Raw genomic sequence first — 16,248 nt, 5'->3', positions numbered from 1 at the left:
TACTTTGTTTGGGCTGAGTTCCAGTAGTCATGACCATGCCCAAGTGGATCGTCCTCTTTTCACGGATTATGTGTTTGTATCTGATTTTGCGCTCGGCCCATTGGTTTCGAGCCGTCAGATTAAAAGAAGGTTGATGATTTATAATAACTTTTTTAGATATTTAATGGTTTTGATAGTATTATCTCATGGGTTATTGGCAATTATCTTAAAGTGCTTGAGGATCAGGATTGACTTTTAGATGGAGTTTCAATTAATAGTATAATAGGATTAGATTCAAAATCTTGGTTTGAGTCAAAGAAGGCGAAGCATGATGATGAAGTTTCAGTCGAGAATAATTCCAAGTATATCCAGAGAATATGTCGAAGAATTGGAATATTAGCAGAACTTTACCACTTGGTAGACTTAGGCATCAAGGATAAATATAGGGGATTTGCAACATAGAGAAGCCCCTTCAATTTCACAACTCAAAACGCTCTACGCAAAACCCTTCTCACAATGTTGAGAAAAACACTAACTATCATAACTCACCCATCAACACATCTTCAGTTTGGACTAAGAACACTGTGTTGACAACCAACAACATCTTTAATTTGGACTAACAACACTAGAGCCGTAAAACCAAGCGATCAAGAAGCACCTTCAGTTTGGACTAACAACACTGCTTCTAGTCGACTAGTTATCTATCCAAGTCTCGGCTGGTGAAGGGTTTTCAATTTATTCACCGAAAGAGGTCACTTCATTAGCTTACCAGCGAAATGGAGTGTTCTATGATTGGTTACTCTCAAGTGCATTTTGTAGTTCAATATTCAGACGGCCGAATCATGTTCACCATAAAAAAAACCTCATCTTTTTTTATTACTTGTGTCCTTACAGTTTGAAATCGATTTAGCGCATTTATATTCTAATGAAATAGTTGAGACAGCCGAGCCTGACAGGAGATCCTAAACTTTACAGTGATTTAGGCAACCTTTGTCTTCAAGTTCTAGAACCCAAGGCCGATACGTGTGCCTTTCTTGACCATAACGCATTCGCCACTATCACCATATCCATTCTACTTATCCGACCGAGCTCGATTGCGAGTTGGCACGCCTGCATCATAAAAAGGACGTAGATAGCTTATAATTACAGATATGCACACTACGTAGACTTTGTAATTTCTAAAAATCAACACTACGAGTAAACCACAAAATTGATCACATTGTTGATCAATTTTATGTGTCTGTTGAGCATTATTGAATACACACACACACACACACGGAAATCAGCAAAGATCAATGTCATTATACGCATTGTTGTATATGGCTTACGTACACTTCAAAATCTAACGGTTGATTGATCTAAAATATGGTGTTATGAAAGAAAGGGGTCCGAAGATCCAAAGGATAAAAAGGGTCATGGTCTATAATAACCTTAATGTGAGTGTGATCGGTCAAGTATATATATTTATCTTAATATTTTATAAGGCACATATTTTGCAGCGTTCGTCTCTCCCTATACACAGGACTTTTGTTTTGGAGTACATGCGGACAAGTGTGTACCAATCCACTCCTTGATTGGTTAAACAAAGATCATGCCTATCAAATTTGCCCAAATCTAAAATCATATGATCGTTGAATTAAGGGTTTAGGGTTTCTTTGTAGAATCGTATTCGACCTTCTCTACATTACAAATGAATGTCTCAATAGTTTTCAACTTGTCTAATTTTAGCTAGGATAATCTATGTTATAAAAATATACTGTTTGGATCCTTAAAATACATTAAGTGTGAGCTCCAAACGTGTGTAAAAAATTACGTAAAAAAAGTGGTGCCATAGATTTTTCCCCATAAATATAATAGCATTCACAAGTAGTTGTAAATAATTTTTGGAAGATAATTGTTGTCTCACCATTTTCCTTTTATTTGCAATGCAACTGACAAAGTGCATAAGGACAATGAATACATACCATATCAGCTCAAGCGTGCTTCAATGTAAAACTAGAAAATAATTAGCAATACTACAAAGAAGGGGCAAACGTAACTTCGATGCCACGCATCAATGAATATAACAAAATCGTCACCAGCAGCACATTACGGTCTCTTCTTCTATATAATGCAACACCTCTTTCATATTATTTCCCACCAAAACTTCCACAATCAAACCACACATAAACCTTTCTCAAGATATGGCTCCAAAGTCCACAATGTCCCTAGCATTGCTCTCTTTGGTGACACTAGTTCTGGCTTTTGGGGCTAATGCCGGTGGAATCGCTATATATTGGGGTCAAAATGGGAATGAAGGCACGTTAGCGGAAACTTGTGCTACAGGGAATTACCAATTTGTAAACGTAGCTTTTCTCACCACCTTCGGCAATGGCCGAACCCCCGCCATCAACCTAGCCGGTCACTGTGACCCAACGACCGATGAATGCACCAAGTTGAGCCCAGAGATCAGTTCATGCCAAGCCAAGGGGATTAAGGTCATACTTTCCATTGGAGGAGCTTCTGGGAGCTACTCTCTAACTTCAGCTGCTGATGCAAGGCAAGTTGCAACTTACTTGTGGAACAACTTCTTGGGAGGGCATTCGTCGTCGAGGCCATTGGGAGCTGCAGTATTGGATGGAATTGACTTTGATATTGAGGGAGGGACTGACCAATATTGGGATGACCTTGCTAGGTACCTATCTGGGTATAGCAAGAGAGGCAAGAAAGTTTACTTGACTGCTGCCCCACAATGTCCCTTTCCTGATGCTTGGATTGGAAATGCACTTAAGACAGGCCTCTTTGACAATGTTTGGGTTCAGTTCTACAACAACCCACCCTGTCAGTACACTTCCGGCGATGTGGCCAATCTGGAGGACGCTTGGAAGCAGTGGACTTCAGCCATCCCTGCACATAAGATTTTCTTGGGGTTGCCTGCTGCACCTCAGGCTGCCGGTAGCGGTTTTATTCCTGCTTCTGATCTCAACTCACAAGTCCTTCCGGCTATTAAAAACTCGGCTAAGTATGGAGGTGTCATGCTTTGGTCCAAGTATTATGATGATCTTGATGGATACAGCTCCTCCATCAAGAGTCATGTCTAAAATTTCAATATGTTTACTACTTGAAGAACAAAAGGGATATCCACCCTTATGTACGTTGACTACATAAGTATGTATCTGCCAGTCTATATCGATTGAGTTTATGCAATGTCAATACTATTAATTTCCTAGGTTTTTATGAATGAATGGTATGATCATGAGTAAAAGAATGACTTAACGCAGTAATTGGATGTCAACTTTGATGAATTATAATTGAGCTTGTGAGGATCGTACAAGACTGACCAAATATGGTCCGTCATAACCCGATTTCTAGTCGACTATCTAGGGGACATTGTGGAGTAACTGCATGTAGCTTGAGATGAAGAAGGATGGGTATTGATGGTGAAGGAGCTGAAGTGATTGAATTCTCTCTTCATTGCCTTGTACACATGATCCAGGCCTTCCTCAATTAACTCCAAAACCGTTTGGGGCATCGGTGGCATGTTGATGCCGACTGATCCTTCCAACGTTCTCACTACTTCCCCCATTGTTGGTCTCATGAATATCTCATCTTGGATGCACCAAAAGGCAACTTTCAAGGCTCTAATGAGTTCTTCTTCTTCCACCGCTCCTTCGAGTCTCCTGTCTGCAACTTTCATGGGATTTCCACTTGTCATCTCCTACAATCATGATTAAAATTCATTACATAAAACAAAAGTTTCCGCAAGATTTTAAGGTTGACAAAAATTTTGCACAAGAAAAAAAATTATAATAAATTTTCTGTTATACCTTAAAAGCCCATCCAGGATAGAAAAAGTCATCTGCATCAAATGACATGTCAAGGTTTCTTCGACCGCCAACGATCTCTAGAAGAAGCATGCCGTAACTATAAACATCAGCCTTAACAGTTATAGGCCGGTTACTCACCCACTCTGGAGCCAAATAGCCTCTTGTTCCTCTGACCATGGTAACAACCTGTGAGTGCTCTCTTCCCATCAACTTAGCTAGTCCAAAATCGGAAACTTTAGGACAGAAATTTTCATCTAGCAGAATGTTTTCTGGTTTGATGTCACAATGTATAATTCGATCTCGGCATTGCTCATGAAAATATGCAATCCCTTGTGCAGTACCCACGGCTATATCAAACCGTGATTGCCAATCTAGCAACTTGTCTCGGGAATAATTTGAGCGAAATATCCATTTGTCCAGAGACCCATTTTTCATGAACTCATAAACTAAAAGCCTGCCAGCACAAGAAAATATGTTCAGTTTTTAGATCAATCAAATGTAGCATCTTAAGAATGTTTACTAGAATTCAGAAGACCATGTGTCACTGGCTACAAACGTTTTAAGAAGCTATGCATACACAATTGTTAATTTGGTGAGAAGCCTTTAGGTTTCTCAGAGTTATTGCTTACCGTTGTGAGCTCTCGGAGCAGTACCCGCATAGACGAACCAAGTTCATGTGATGCATGGAACCAATGGTGTTCACTTCAGTTATGAACTCCTTCTCCCCATGTGGTAAAACCCTTTCTAGTTTTTTTACGGCAACCAAAGTGCCATCTGCAAGGCTTCCCTTGTAGACACTCCCAAATCCCCCTGCAAAGTAGCATATTGTAAACAGAACCAACACTATAAGAAAATTGCAAATTACTATTACATATATAATCCATTCTTACCAGTTCCAAGAAGCTGTGAGAAATTCCACGTACGAATTTGTAATTCACGGTAACTAAGATTCAACGGAGCACCAGACAAGATTACTGAGCTTTCCAGTGCTCTCTTCAAGGATCTCCTCCTATGCACATTGTAATATAGCAAAAGACATAGGAGGGCAACAAGGAAGATCATGCTAAGAACAATAGGAATAACCAAAACTTTTGTTTGCCGATTACCCGACCCCTTGGAAGACTCCCCGGATCCTTTTGCATTGCCCTCTAAGCCATTAGACCAAACCTTCACAAACAGAGTTGAACCAGGATCCTCATAGCCACCAAAATCCATGCTTCTCAAAACCCAACAGTATGGATTTTCGTCATCAAGGCCGTAAACTGAAGCAACACATTCACAATCAGCTAGACAAATATCTCCACATTTTGTTACATTCTCAACATCGCTGTAGTTTGCTATGACTGAAAATTCTGGAAAATAGTAATTGGTTTGCTGCACAGTTGAAATTCTGAACTGGGATGGCTGATAATTACTCCGCGAATCACATTTTCCTGCAAGTGATGAATTCTCTGAACAAAGACTTCCCCCATTTTCCTTGTAAGTCCCCGGTAGACATGTGCAAGAAGCATTAGTTTTACTCCTATCCAAGTTACATATCCCTTTACCACAAATTCCAGCAATGTCACATGGTGTTGAAACTGCAGCCCACTCTGGAACCCATTGCCTTGAGCCATTAACATCATTATCCCAACGATACAAGCGTAAATTCCCATTACTCTCGAGTATCAATCTTTGAAGAACCAATGATCTGGTTGATATGTTTGATGCCGCTGATAGTCCCCCATCATCGCCATCGTTCTTGTACACGTATACAGCTCCATCTGATGACTCCCCATACACAATTCCAAAGCTCCCTGCTTCATCTAAAACCGCTACAACATCCCCGGTTACATTTGATATGTCGGGTCCGTTCCAATAAGAATAGTTATAATATGATTCAGGGGAGGAATTGTATAAAGTTTCCGGCATGTTGTAAGTCAAGGCAAGGCTTAAAGAAGTGCGTTGTTGAAGCATTTTGAGTGCATAGTATCCACCATGTGAGGGGGACTTAGAAGTTGTTAGCTCTAAAGAGACTGAAAGAGGTTGGTTTGGGAGGAGAGTGTCAGATGGGTGTGAGAAACTCTGCCACACAGGGCGGTTGACGTTGTCGTGGATAATGAAATTTCCGGATTCTTGCAACGTTGCTCCTTCAACACCAGCGCCGGAGGTGTTTGAGGTCCACGTGGTAGCGTCTCCATCCATGAGGACAAGGTTTCCGGTTGTGTCAAGCTCCAGGATCGCATTGTTGGAGACGGCTGAGTTTCTATATATTTAGATGATTGAGAGAAAATGAAATTTGTAGCCTGCAAAAGCTAATGCAAAGACTAGAGATGGAGAATTGGTTTGTGATCTTTTTGTTTTCTATTTAGTCAAAGTCTATTAATCATTCACTCTATATGCAACATTCTAATTCTATATGCAAGATATTCGGCAAAATGATTGATCAAAATCAAAGATTAACAACATAGCGATCACATACCAAAAATTGATCATTTTAACAACTTAAATTTATAAATTGTTCGTTTCAACCAATTTTTCAAGATACTTTTTGTTCTTGAACTAGTTAAAGTATGCAACACATAAAAGTACATAGCCACCATATGGATGATGGTAAGCAGGCAAACAACGGGCAGACATGGTAGATAAATCCACGCGTCCTTCCTTCTTTATGAGAAAAACTACACTATCATTGTAAGTCAAACATAACATTTTCATTCATTTTAATTAAGACTTTTTCATGGACACAAGTTAAAAAATTATTAATCAAGTTTCAATGAAAAAGAAAAAGAAAACACATCAAGACAAAGAGCAAATATATTTGTCGTCGTAATATTGATGGACCTAGACCTACTGGTTAAATTTCATTTTGTCAATTTGCTTTTTCAAGGGATTAAAACAAGGTGGTTTTGGATGATTTACCTGTTAGCAGACCATACTATGGTTCGATCTCCGGGAAGCTCCGCAAACCAAATTGCCAGTTGAAGTCTGTCGTTTTCGTCCGACGTTGGAGTGAACCCTAAAGCAAATGTGCCATTATCTGAGACCAACGTTTGGTTCTCTCTAGCCAACAGCCTCGAACCCAAATCAATCCGGCTAGCCGAGCAGGCATCAAACCCAGCTACAACCAAGAAGAACATTGCCACCAAATAAGTAGAAAAATAAGTGGAGGACATTACCATTGGAGCCTGAATTGGCCAGAATGTTATTTGTTGAAGAACCGATTAAGCTAGAACAAGAAAAACAAAGGTGGTTGCGTCTTATTTATTTGTTAAACTGAGAGTGAGAGGAAGACTTTCATGCATGGAAGAAGATTGAGAAATCATGACACGTATAAATAGTGGTGGGTGAGCTAAATATTGACAAAAGTTTCACCAATATTTGGTCGGCTGATAAGAGCAATTGGATATTGGGGCACGTGGTGAATGCAGTGTGGTGTAGTCTTCAATATTGGACTGTGAGTTCAGAGTTCTTCAGTGGTGGCCAACCGAAAGGTATGAGAGGCTATGAGCTGATATCGACACGTAGTTTTAATTATTTGCATGAGAATAAATTGTGGCTTTCACACCCATATATCAGTGGGGATGGATATATGGAACTTGTGGTGAATGATTAAGTTAAAGTTCATCTTGCCATTGTTTATATATTATATAACATTGTCGGTTGCTAATGTTATATAATATAAAAACAATGGCAAGATGAACTTTAACTCAATCATTCATATGTAAATAGGTTTTGACACTGTAAATAGGTCTTGCCATTTGTTGAAATTCATATGTAAATAGGTTTTGACACTGAAAGCTCGAGTACTGCTGTTGCTTTCAAACATTTTATCCATTTTGTGATGTAATTGCTAGTTGAAATTTTGGAACTAAAATTATGATCTAGGCCCTAGGGGGACCTTGTACTTAAGGCATATTAATTCTAGATTGACAAATATACACAGATAAGGCAAGTGGATGATTGTCCTGGTGGTTATGATTTTTCTCTTTAACTCTTTAGATTTCGAGTTCAAATATTTTCCATCTCAAACATAAATGATTTTAATAATAATACTAGATATTAAAGTCGTAGATAAAAACTAAAAACAAACAATCTCAAATAGAACACAAGAGATTACGCGGTTTTGTATAGAAGCTTGCGTCTATAGGCGAAACATGTTGAGGAAATTCCACTAACAAATCCTAACAAAATCAAATGAGAACGTACAAGACTCTCCCAAAGAGCTTTCTAACTCTCAAACTTACAAACGGACTCTTACAATTGGTGGATTGCTTTGTGTTTTAAGTCCTTTTTGATGCACGCATGTTCACAAGTAATTACTTTTTTTTTTCTTTTGAATATTTCACACGTGATTTCTATTATTGTTACTTTGTTAATGTTGTGGCAAGGGAAAACTTGATGTGGATTTCTAGCAAACAAAATCATTTCTTGCACCTTGGGTCATCTTGCAGAGTCATATGATTAACTATCAAATGAACAAATCATTTTCTTGAAAATTAATTCTCTGACAAAAGTATATAGACGGCGATAACTTCAAAAAACCACACAAATATTTCTAGGTATTGACATCATTATGTGTCATCACTACGTATGAATATTTCGAATAACCTTGCATGTTGTTCTGTTAGATATGATAATTTTGGTTTTTAATATGATATTTCAATTTTCACCTTTCAAATAAATTAAGGGAACATTTAAAAATTTCTGATCCTGTTTAAAGAACTTTTTTTAAGTTTGGCTAATCAAATCTGAGAGATGAGATGTGTGAAGAAAATGAAAAATCCAAGTTCTCCGTTGAGTGTTGAATTTCCGAATTTTTTTGAAATATAAGTGGAAATATTATCCGTTTTCAATTGCCGAAGTTGACAATTTTCATATTACAATCAACCAAATTAATAACTAAGACACTTCTAGCAGAATCAGCTGTTTTTGAACATCCAATTTCTAGAATGTTTTTCTCAAGATTAATAGAAAGCTTCGAAATTAATTGTATTATATTGACGTAACATAAACTCGGTATAGGATACATATTGATATAGTCAAGGTAATAAGGAAGGATCCTTTTGTTCTTAAAATTCTAGACATCATTCTTGATGGAGGAGCTGTATCCATCAAGATCATCATAATACTTGGACCAAAGCATGACGCCTCCATACTTAGCCGAACTTTTAATCGCCGGAAGAACTTGTGAGCTAAGATCGGTAGCAGGAATAAACCCGCTACCAGCAGCCTGAGGTGCAGCAGGCAATCCCAAGAAAATCTTATCTGCAGGGATGGCTGAAGTCCACTGCTTCCACGCGTCTTCAAGGTTGGTCACATCCCCAGAAGCGTACTGGCAGGGAGGGTTGTTGTAGAACTGAACCCAAACATTGTCAAAGAGGCCTGTCTTAAGTGCATTTCCAACATAAGCATCAGGAAAGGGACATTGTGGGGCAGCAGTCAAGTAAACTTTCTTGCCTCTCTTGCTATATCCAGAGAGGTACCTTGCGAGGTCATCCCAATGTTGGTCAGTCCCTCCCTCGATGTCAAAATCAATTCCATCCAAAACGGCAGCTCCCAATGGCCTTGACGACGATTGCCCTCCCAAGAAATTATTCCACAAGTAAGTTGCAACTTGCCTTGCATCATCAGCTGAAGTTAGAGAGTAGCTCCCTGAAGCTCCTCCTATGGACAGTATGACTTTAATCCCCTTGGCTTGGCATGACTTGATTTCTGGGCTCAATTTGGTGCATTCGTCTGTCGTTGGGTCACAGTGACCGGCTAGGTTGATTGCAGGGGTTTGGCCGTTGCCGAAGGTGGTGAGAAAAGCCACGTTTACAAATTGGTAATTCCCTGAAGCACATGTTTCTGCTAATGTGCCTTCGTTACCATTCTGACCCCAATATATTGCGATTCCACCGGCATTAGCCCCGAGAGCCAGAACTAGTGTCACTAAAGAGAGCAATGCTAGGAACATTGCTGTGGACTTTGAAGCCATAGTTTTAAGTTGTGTGTGGAAGTTTTGGTGAGAAATTATATGAAAGAGGTGTTGTTATATACAGGCAGAGAGAGAGAGAGAGAGAGAGAGAGAGAGAGAGAGAGAGAGAGAGAGAGCTATTGCCGTAGCGTACGTTTTGTGCTTTGTGACATTATGTTCATTGAAGCGTGACATTACATTTACGCAGCTGCGTCTTTCTTTGTAGTCTAGTTATTTTATAGTTTGTAGACCGAAGGCACGAGTGAGTTGATATGAAATGCACTGTCTATATGCACTTGTCCAGTTGTACTTCAAATTATAATACATTGTGTATCCGTTAATAGCTAAAGTTATAAACAATTTTGGAGCTATTCAAGATTTGTATCTTATATAGTGAGGATAAGATTACATTCAAGGAAACGAAAGGAAAGAATATGTCCACAAAAATATTAGTTTTTTATACAACGATATATCTATATTAAGAGTTGAAGGAATAAGTTGGTATTGAATTGACAATTTGCGATATTCAAATTTAAAATTTAATATCACTTAACTCTAGACTATAATACAAAGTGGCCCACAAAAATATAAGTTAGAAACCCCTTGGTTTGGAGAATTTATTCACAAACGTGGCAACTAACAAATGATATGGGGTGCAAGTAATTGCATTGGAAATTCATATATGACCGATATTCCATTTCAAAAATTTATAACTGTGGAGATAAAATATAAAAAATAAAAACAAAACAAAACTGTGGATTCACAAGGCATAGCCCAAAACTCTAAAAGTATGCTTATAGCCCATAGTTGGAGATAGCCTACAAGTTTGCCGGACTAATATTCGATTTAATTTACACTAGCGTATGTCTATACATTTAGTGTGTGAACAATTTTTATTTTAAGGGGAATGAGAGAGAACGTGGAAGTAGGTAGAGAGAGAATTTTTATTTTGTATTTTTTAAATTAGATTTAGAGATATATTAACATCAGGTAGGTGAGACATTAAAAAAACTGTAAAATTTAGGTGTGCAAAATTACTTTGCTACCCTTGATTTTATTTTGTGGTAGAAGACTAAATTATTTTTTCGCTCTCTTTTGGATGACAAAGAGGATTAATTGGATTATTACCCGTGGTAAAAAATTAGGATTTAAGCTTGTGGTAAAAAAAACATTAGGATTTAAGCCTTGTGGTGAATTTTATTAGGATTAAAGCTCAAAATTGAAATTTTCATCAACTCTCTGTTAATTATTAGTACATGAGTCTCAAGTGCTAACAATTAACAGAGAATTAACAAAAATTTCAATTTTGAGCCTAAATCCTAATAGACTTCACAACAGGGCTTAAATCCTTTTTTTTATTTTTATTTTTTTTATTTTACCACAAGAGCAATCTTCCAACTACATCATCACCACGGAGACTATTACCCCAATTAAGCCTTTTTTTGTTGAAAAATGGGGGTAAAAGCAAGAGCCCATAACAAACCTACTAAATAATAAATCCACACTGAAACATCCAAAGTCAATTCTCACGGATGAAACTAATTGGACAAGGAGGAGTATCAAAATCAAAATAACCTAAATCTAAGGGGGGTATAGTTAAACTAAGATTTTAAAGGATTTTAAAAGTGATGGATTTTATAGGATTAAAGACTCCTACAAAATTCATATGGATTTTAAAGAATTGTGGTGGAAGGATTTGAAATCCTAGGGGGTGAGGTTGGATTCTTTTTAGTCTTGGTTGTATATATTTTTTGCTCTCAAATCCCACAAAATCCACAATTTACTGAAATCCTCCAAAATCTTATTTTTTGAATACACTTAGACTTGGATGGATTTTAAAATCTTTTAATTGATTACACCTAGATTTGAATAGATTCTAAAATCCTTTAAAAAATTTTAATTGACTACACTAGGATTTTAAAATCTTTTAAAATCCTCTCATATCCGAGTTTGACTACACCCCCTAAATCAAGACTATAGGTGACTAAACTGTGTTAACATGTAGTTTAGACCAATGGGCTCTAGGCTCCCTGGCGAAAAGAAAGAAAACCTAATAAAATCCTGGGAAAACCTACCTAGTTAGGGTTTTTGGGAATGGCAATTAGCAAGATGAACAGACTGCGCGGCGGCAAGTACAAGGGAGAGAATGGCGGCGGCATGGGCAATGGGGAGGAAGGCGACAGCAATGGCGGGATGGTCGTGCGGAAGAAAGGCACGGAAGATGCTGCTGTACAAACAAAGTCGAATATGGACGACAAGTCCTTGTATATATGTTTCATGGAGTGGAAGGGCTGTTGGGGTTTAAAAATGCTTCACTACTTTGGAGATGTTTATCTCACAAAGAAGAATGTAATGCAGCGGAATTGATAGGCAAGAGAAAGAAAGAACACTCAAAATATTACACAAAAATTTTTATTCACTCACAAAGTACAAGAGGAAACACTCAAACACTCTCACACTTCTTACTTGACACTCTCACTTCTTACTACTTGTTCTCTTGGTTGTTACAAATGGTGTGGATGCCTTCTCCTTTTATAGGCATGGATGGAACCTTGGTGAAGCATGGAACCATCATGCTAGAGATATCTAGATAATTCCACTACTTTCCTAAGCTAGAATTATCTACACTAATCTTGCATGTTGGTGGAATCCTCACCATTCTTCTAGACTCTTCCACCAACTTGAACTTTGCTAGAACTCTCTAGCATGTGCATGGATCTTTCCTTGTGTATGGGCCGGATCAATTGTCTTGGACCAAGACAAGATTACAATTCAACAAGTGCGAAGTCTTTTCTTACGTTGTCTACGCCATCAAATTGAGTGATTTGTATTCGACATCATATTCCTGCCTTAATGTTCGCAATCGTGCTCCAAATGTTGGACTTGCTCCAAAGCCAAGAAGAATCCGAGAAAATGCCCTAGTTGCTCTAAAGGTAATGGTCAATTGCACTACGTGAATTCTATGCCCTGGGTTGTGTCGTATTTGGGTCTCAAATTCTTTTTCCCGATGGCAAGAAACGCCACTTTTTCTCTCCACGTGCCAATCCATACGGACCATTTCTGAGTAAGGAAGTTTATGGACTTGAGACCAATCCGACTTTGGATCCCAATTCGAAGATCAAAATTGGAGGCGGAAATCATATTTTGGGAAATTACTTGGAACGGGGAGCATCCAACCCCTGCTTGTGGAGCTGCATGGGAAACTCTACGCTCTCTCCTGTCAACAGAGTGATTGTGTCTCAAGCCGTCCATGTTTTCAGGTACGTACTTGTAGTTTTCCGGCTTTAGATGTACTTTTGGAGCATAATCGTGAACAGTTCCACGAATAGAAAAGATCAATGTACAGGTTAAGCATTAATTCTATTAATTCTTTCATCACAGAGATATTCTTAGTTTGTTTTCGGACTGAAATATCTTTTATTGATAATACTTTCCAGTTACCTGGTTGATGAATATATGCTATATATGCCCCTCCTTCCTTGGAAAAAGACTTTCATGTAACTGGAATGCTACTCTAGCGGTATCTCAATCCAAATAACCCACTGTCATGTGGAAAAATTGAAAGGCATGATGTAGGCTAAGTTGTGTGTATACAAAATTGAAAATTTCCTCTTTTCTTGAAGACCAGAGTATCTATATGATTCATTTCTTGAAAATTTCCTACCTGTTCTGGATTATGTGTATGTGTGTATACAAAATTGAACCATTGTTTTCGATCGCTTATGTTTTTTTTTTTTTGAGATCCCGAGCGAGTTAAGTTTGTGATTGAAAAGTTCGGGTTCTTGTGCCAGATTTTTTGTTGCAAACCGATCTGATGTTTAAATGTTCATCTTTGCTGTTACAACTTAAAATGTCGGAAATTTGGAGTCCAACACAGGAAACAAAGGCTGAGGGAACTTAACAAATAAAGATTTGAGGGAATTAAACACATAAAAAGGTTTAGAGGTTGACTAAGCAGATATGAGATTTTTAAGTTAATCCCTTCCCTACAATGTACTGGGACCAAAAGTATATAGGATGTTCTTGTGCTGCGGCGTATGGAGTCAGTGCATGGCCTACAAAGAAGAAACAAACAAGTTGATTTATTTGTGTACTTTAGCGATCTTATTGTAATTATTAAAAAGAGGTCTTGGAAATTGGCCAGTAATATCATTTTAAAAATTCCAATTTTAGTGTGTCATCAATATCTGATTGTTAAGTCATCAATCTTTGACCGTTATGTCGTCGATATTTGATTGATATGTCGTTGATATTTAATTTTGATCAAGCCAACAATTGGGATTTGATTTATGATCATTTTAATTAATTTCTAAAGAAATTTTGATTGATGATGAGTATTCTCACAGAAGTAACTACCATAATATTTTTGAATGTTTGGAATCTTTAGCATTTGCTAATTGTCTTGAAGGGGGGACAGAAGAGGGGGACCAATTGGTTTCAAGTCACTCTCCTTTTCTGGGTTGTCACTAAATCCTGGGTTCATGTCCGATTTCTTTCTCCGACAGCCCTGGGGACCCCTGTCTTCTATTACTTTCGTAGCAAATTGTTTTATTAAAATAGTTCAGTTTTGAATCAAAAGGATGCAAATTTCTCTGAAAATTAATTTGAGCATGAGAAGATACTGTTTAGTAGTGGATGAAAAAGCTTGAGAATTCCTCGACGAGAAAACTTGAGCTATTTATGACGATGGTCTTCATTTGATTCCTTCCATTTGTGTGTAGGATTTCACTTTTCGTTGTTAAAGTAGAGGACCATGGGAGTGCTTGCCTAGCCAGTACTGATATCAGAAAATATTCTGTTTCCTTCAATTTTAATAGCTAAGAGTAAAAGAAATATGAGTAAATTACATTTTCATACCTCAGGTTTGGGGTCTATTTCAATTCCTTACAACATTTTCAAAACATTTCACTTTCATACCTTAAGTATTATTTTATTTCAAAATAATACATCCGTTACATTTTCCATCCATAGATCAGTTACGTGCTGACGTGGCTGCCACATATATGCCACATGGTTGCCAAATGTGTGCCAAGTGGCAAAAAATATATTTTTTTTAATTTTTTTTAAACCTGAATTTTCTCAAAAAAAAAAAAAAAAAAAAAGGTAAATTACATTTTCATACCTCAGATTTGGGACTTATGTCAATTCCTTACAACATCTTCAAAACATTTCACTTTCATACCTTAAGTACTATTTTATTTCAAAGTAATACATCTGTTACATTTTCCATCCATAGATCCGTTAAGTGCTAACGTAGCTGCCAAATGTGTGCCAAGTGGTAAAAAACAAAAAAAAATTAATTTTTTTTTTAAAACCTGAATTTAAAAATAAATAAAAAATAAAAAACCCATCCCCGACCCACCCCCTTCTCCCATCCATCATCACCCACCCCAAAATCCCACCCGACCCACCCCTCTCTCCCATCCCCCATCACCCACCCTCAAAAATCCCACCCGAGATTAGGTGGATCTACCACAAAACCAGTCCCAAAATCATCTCAAACTCCCCAAGATGAATCTACCACAAAACCACTCGAGATTAGGTGTGATTCGGGGTCTCTGTGCAAGGGAGGTGGGTCACAGGGTCCTGGGGGGTTGGGGAACGAACTGGGTTGCATTTTTTTTTTCCCTCTTCCTCTTGTTGTTGTTGTTGTTGTTGTTGCAGGTGGGGAACTAGAGGGGGGTGGGGACGAACTAGGTTGCAGTTTGTTTTTTTTTTTTTTTTTTCTCCCTCTATCTCTTCTTCTTCTTCTTGCAGGTGGGGATTTTTTTTTTTCTCCCTCTTCTTCTTCTTCTTCAGGTTTTTGGGTTCTTCGGGGATGTGGGTCGCTGGGGGGGGGGGGAAGGGATAATGGCTTTTTTTTTTTTTCTGAGAAAATTCAGGTTTTAAAAAAAAAAATTAATTATTTTTTTGTTGCCGCGTGGCATATATGTGGCAGTCACGTCAGCACTTAACGGATCCATGGATGGAAAATGTAACGGATGTATTATTTTGAAATAAAATAGTACTTAAAGTATGAAAGTGAAATGTTTTGAAGATGTTGTAAGGAATTGAAATAGGCCCCAAACTTGAAGTATGAAAATGTAATTTACCTTTTTTTTTTTTTGTAAAAAAAAAAAAAAAAAAAATTTGCCACATGGCACACATTTGGCAACCACGTTAGCACTTAACGAATCCATGGATAGAAAATGTAACGGATATATTATTTTGAAATAAAATAGTACTTAAGGTATGAAAGTGAAATGTTTTGAAGATGTTGTAAGGAATTGAAATAAGCTTCAAACCTAAGGTATGAAAATGTAATTTACCCAAGAAATATATATACTCCCCCATCCTCAAATAATTAATTTTATTTAAGGAATATCTTGTGGTGCTTATTCTGTAACTTTTTCCAACGATTCAGATTGTTTATATTTTAATACATCATTCTCTAATCATTCTTGCAGAAAATTATGCAAATCTAAAATCATTAAGACATCTAATTGTAGTGAAGGAAATAAACGAATATGGTTCTTGAAAGAAACA

At 37.6% G+C, this 16,248-nt stretch overlaps 3 protein-coding genes and 1 long non-coding RNA gene across 5 annotated transcripts; 2 read left to right on the top strand and 2 right to left on the bottom strand.

The window, feature by feature from the left end:
- Positions 1–2,133: 2,133 nt before the first annotated feature.
- On the top strand, positions 2,134–3,195 carry LOC137735670 (hevamine-A-like). Its single transcript, XM_068475118.2, has one exon. It carries the CDS (start codon positions 2,163–2,165, stop codon positions 3,057–3,059), a length of 897 nt encoding a protein of 298 aa, XP_068331219.2. The 5' UTR covers positions 2,134–2,162; the 3' UTR covers positions 3,060–3,195.
- A 47-nt stretch (positions 3,196–3,242) lies between these two features.
- On the bottom strand, positions 3,243–7,069 carry LOC137733216 (G-type lectin S-receptor-like serine/threonine-protein kinase At5g24080). Its single transcript, XM_068472372.2, has 5 exons — positions 6,687–7,069; positions 4,676–6,030; positions 4,415–4,595; positions 3,786–4,239; positions 3,243–3,676 (listed from the first exon to the last, which is right to left on the bottom strand). The coding sequence occupies exons 1-5, from the start codon at positions 6,944–6,946 to the stop codon at positions 3,335–3,337; spliced, it is 2,592 nt and encodes an 863-aa protein (XP_068328473.2). The 5' UTR covers positions 6,947–7,069; the 3' UTR covers positions 3,243–3,334.
- A 1,679-nt stretch (positions 7,070–8,748) lies between these two features.
- On the bottom strand, positions 8,749–9,772 carry LOC137733148 (hevamine-A-like). Its single transcript, XM_068472307.2, has one exon. It carries the CDS (start codon positions 9,742–9,744, stop codon positions 8,845–8,847), a length of 900 nt encoding a protein of 299 aa, XP_068328408.2. The 5' UTR covers positions 9,745–9,772; the 3' UTR covers positions 8,749–8,844.
- Positions 9,773–12,573: 2,801 nt separating this feature from the next.
- Positions 12,574–13,953, top strand: LOC148696029 (uncharacterized). Of its 2 annotated transcripts, none has more exons than XR_015964885.1 (2): positions 12,574–12,983; positions 13,515–13,953. It is a non-coding gene; the product is annotated as an uncharacterized LOC148696029 (long non-coding RNA). The 2 variants fall into 2 exon arrangements; XR_015964884.1 differs by lacking the exon at positions 13,515–13,953 and adding an exon at positions 13,161–13,379.
- The last annotated feature ends 2,295 nt before the right edge of the window (positions 13,954–16,248 follow it).

Source organism: Pyrus communis, chromosome 7 (assembly GCF_041283825.1).
Source record: "Pyrus communis isolate YQ-2024b chromosome 7, ASM4128382v1, whole genome shotgun sequence".
Classification (NCBI taxonomy): domain Eukaryota; kingdom Viridiplantae; phylum Streptophyta; class Magnoliopsida; order Rosales; family Rosaceae; genus Pyrus; species Pyrus communis.
Note: the sequence above shows the minus strand (reverse complement) of the source record. Positions and strands in the feature narration are given on the sequence as shown.

Coding starts and splice junctions, on each gene's coding strand:
- LOC137735670 (XM_068475118.2), top strand. CDS start 2,163: ATGGCTCCAAAGTCCACAATGTCCCTAGCATTGCTCTCTTTGGTGACA.
- LOC137733216 (XM_068472372.2), bottom strand. CDS start 6,946: ATGGTAATGTCCTCCACTTATTTTTCTACTTATTTGGTGGCAATGTTC. Junction 4,596..4,675: donor CTCACAGCTTCTTGGAACTG/GTAAGAATGGAT, acceptor GCTACTTTGCAG/GGGGATTTGGGAGTGTCTAC. Junction 4,240..4,414: donor TGCTCCGAGAGCTCACAACG/GTAAGCAATAAC, acceptor TTGTGCTGGCAG/GCTTTTAGTTTATGAGTTCA.
- LOC137733148 (XM_068472307.2), bottom strand. CDS start 9,744: ATGGCTTCAAAGTCCACAGCAATGTTCCTAGCATTGCTCTCTTTAGTG.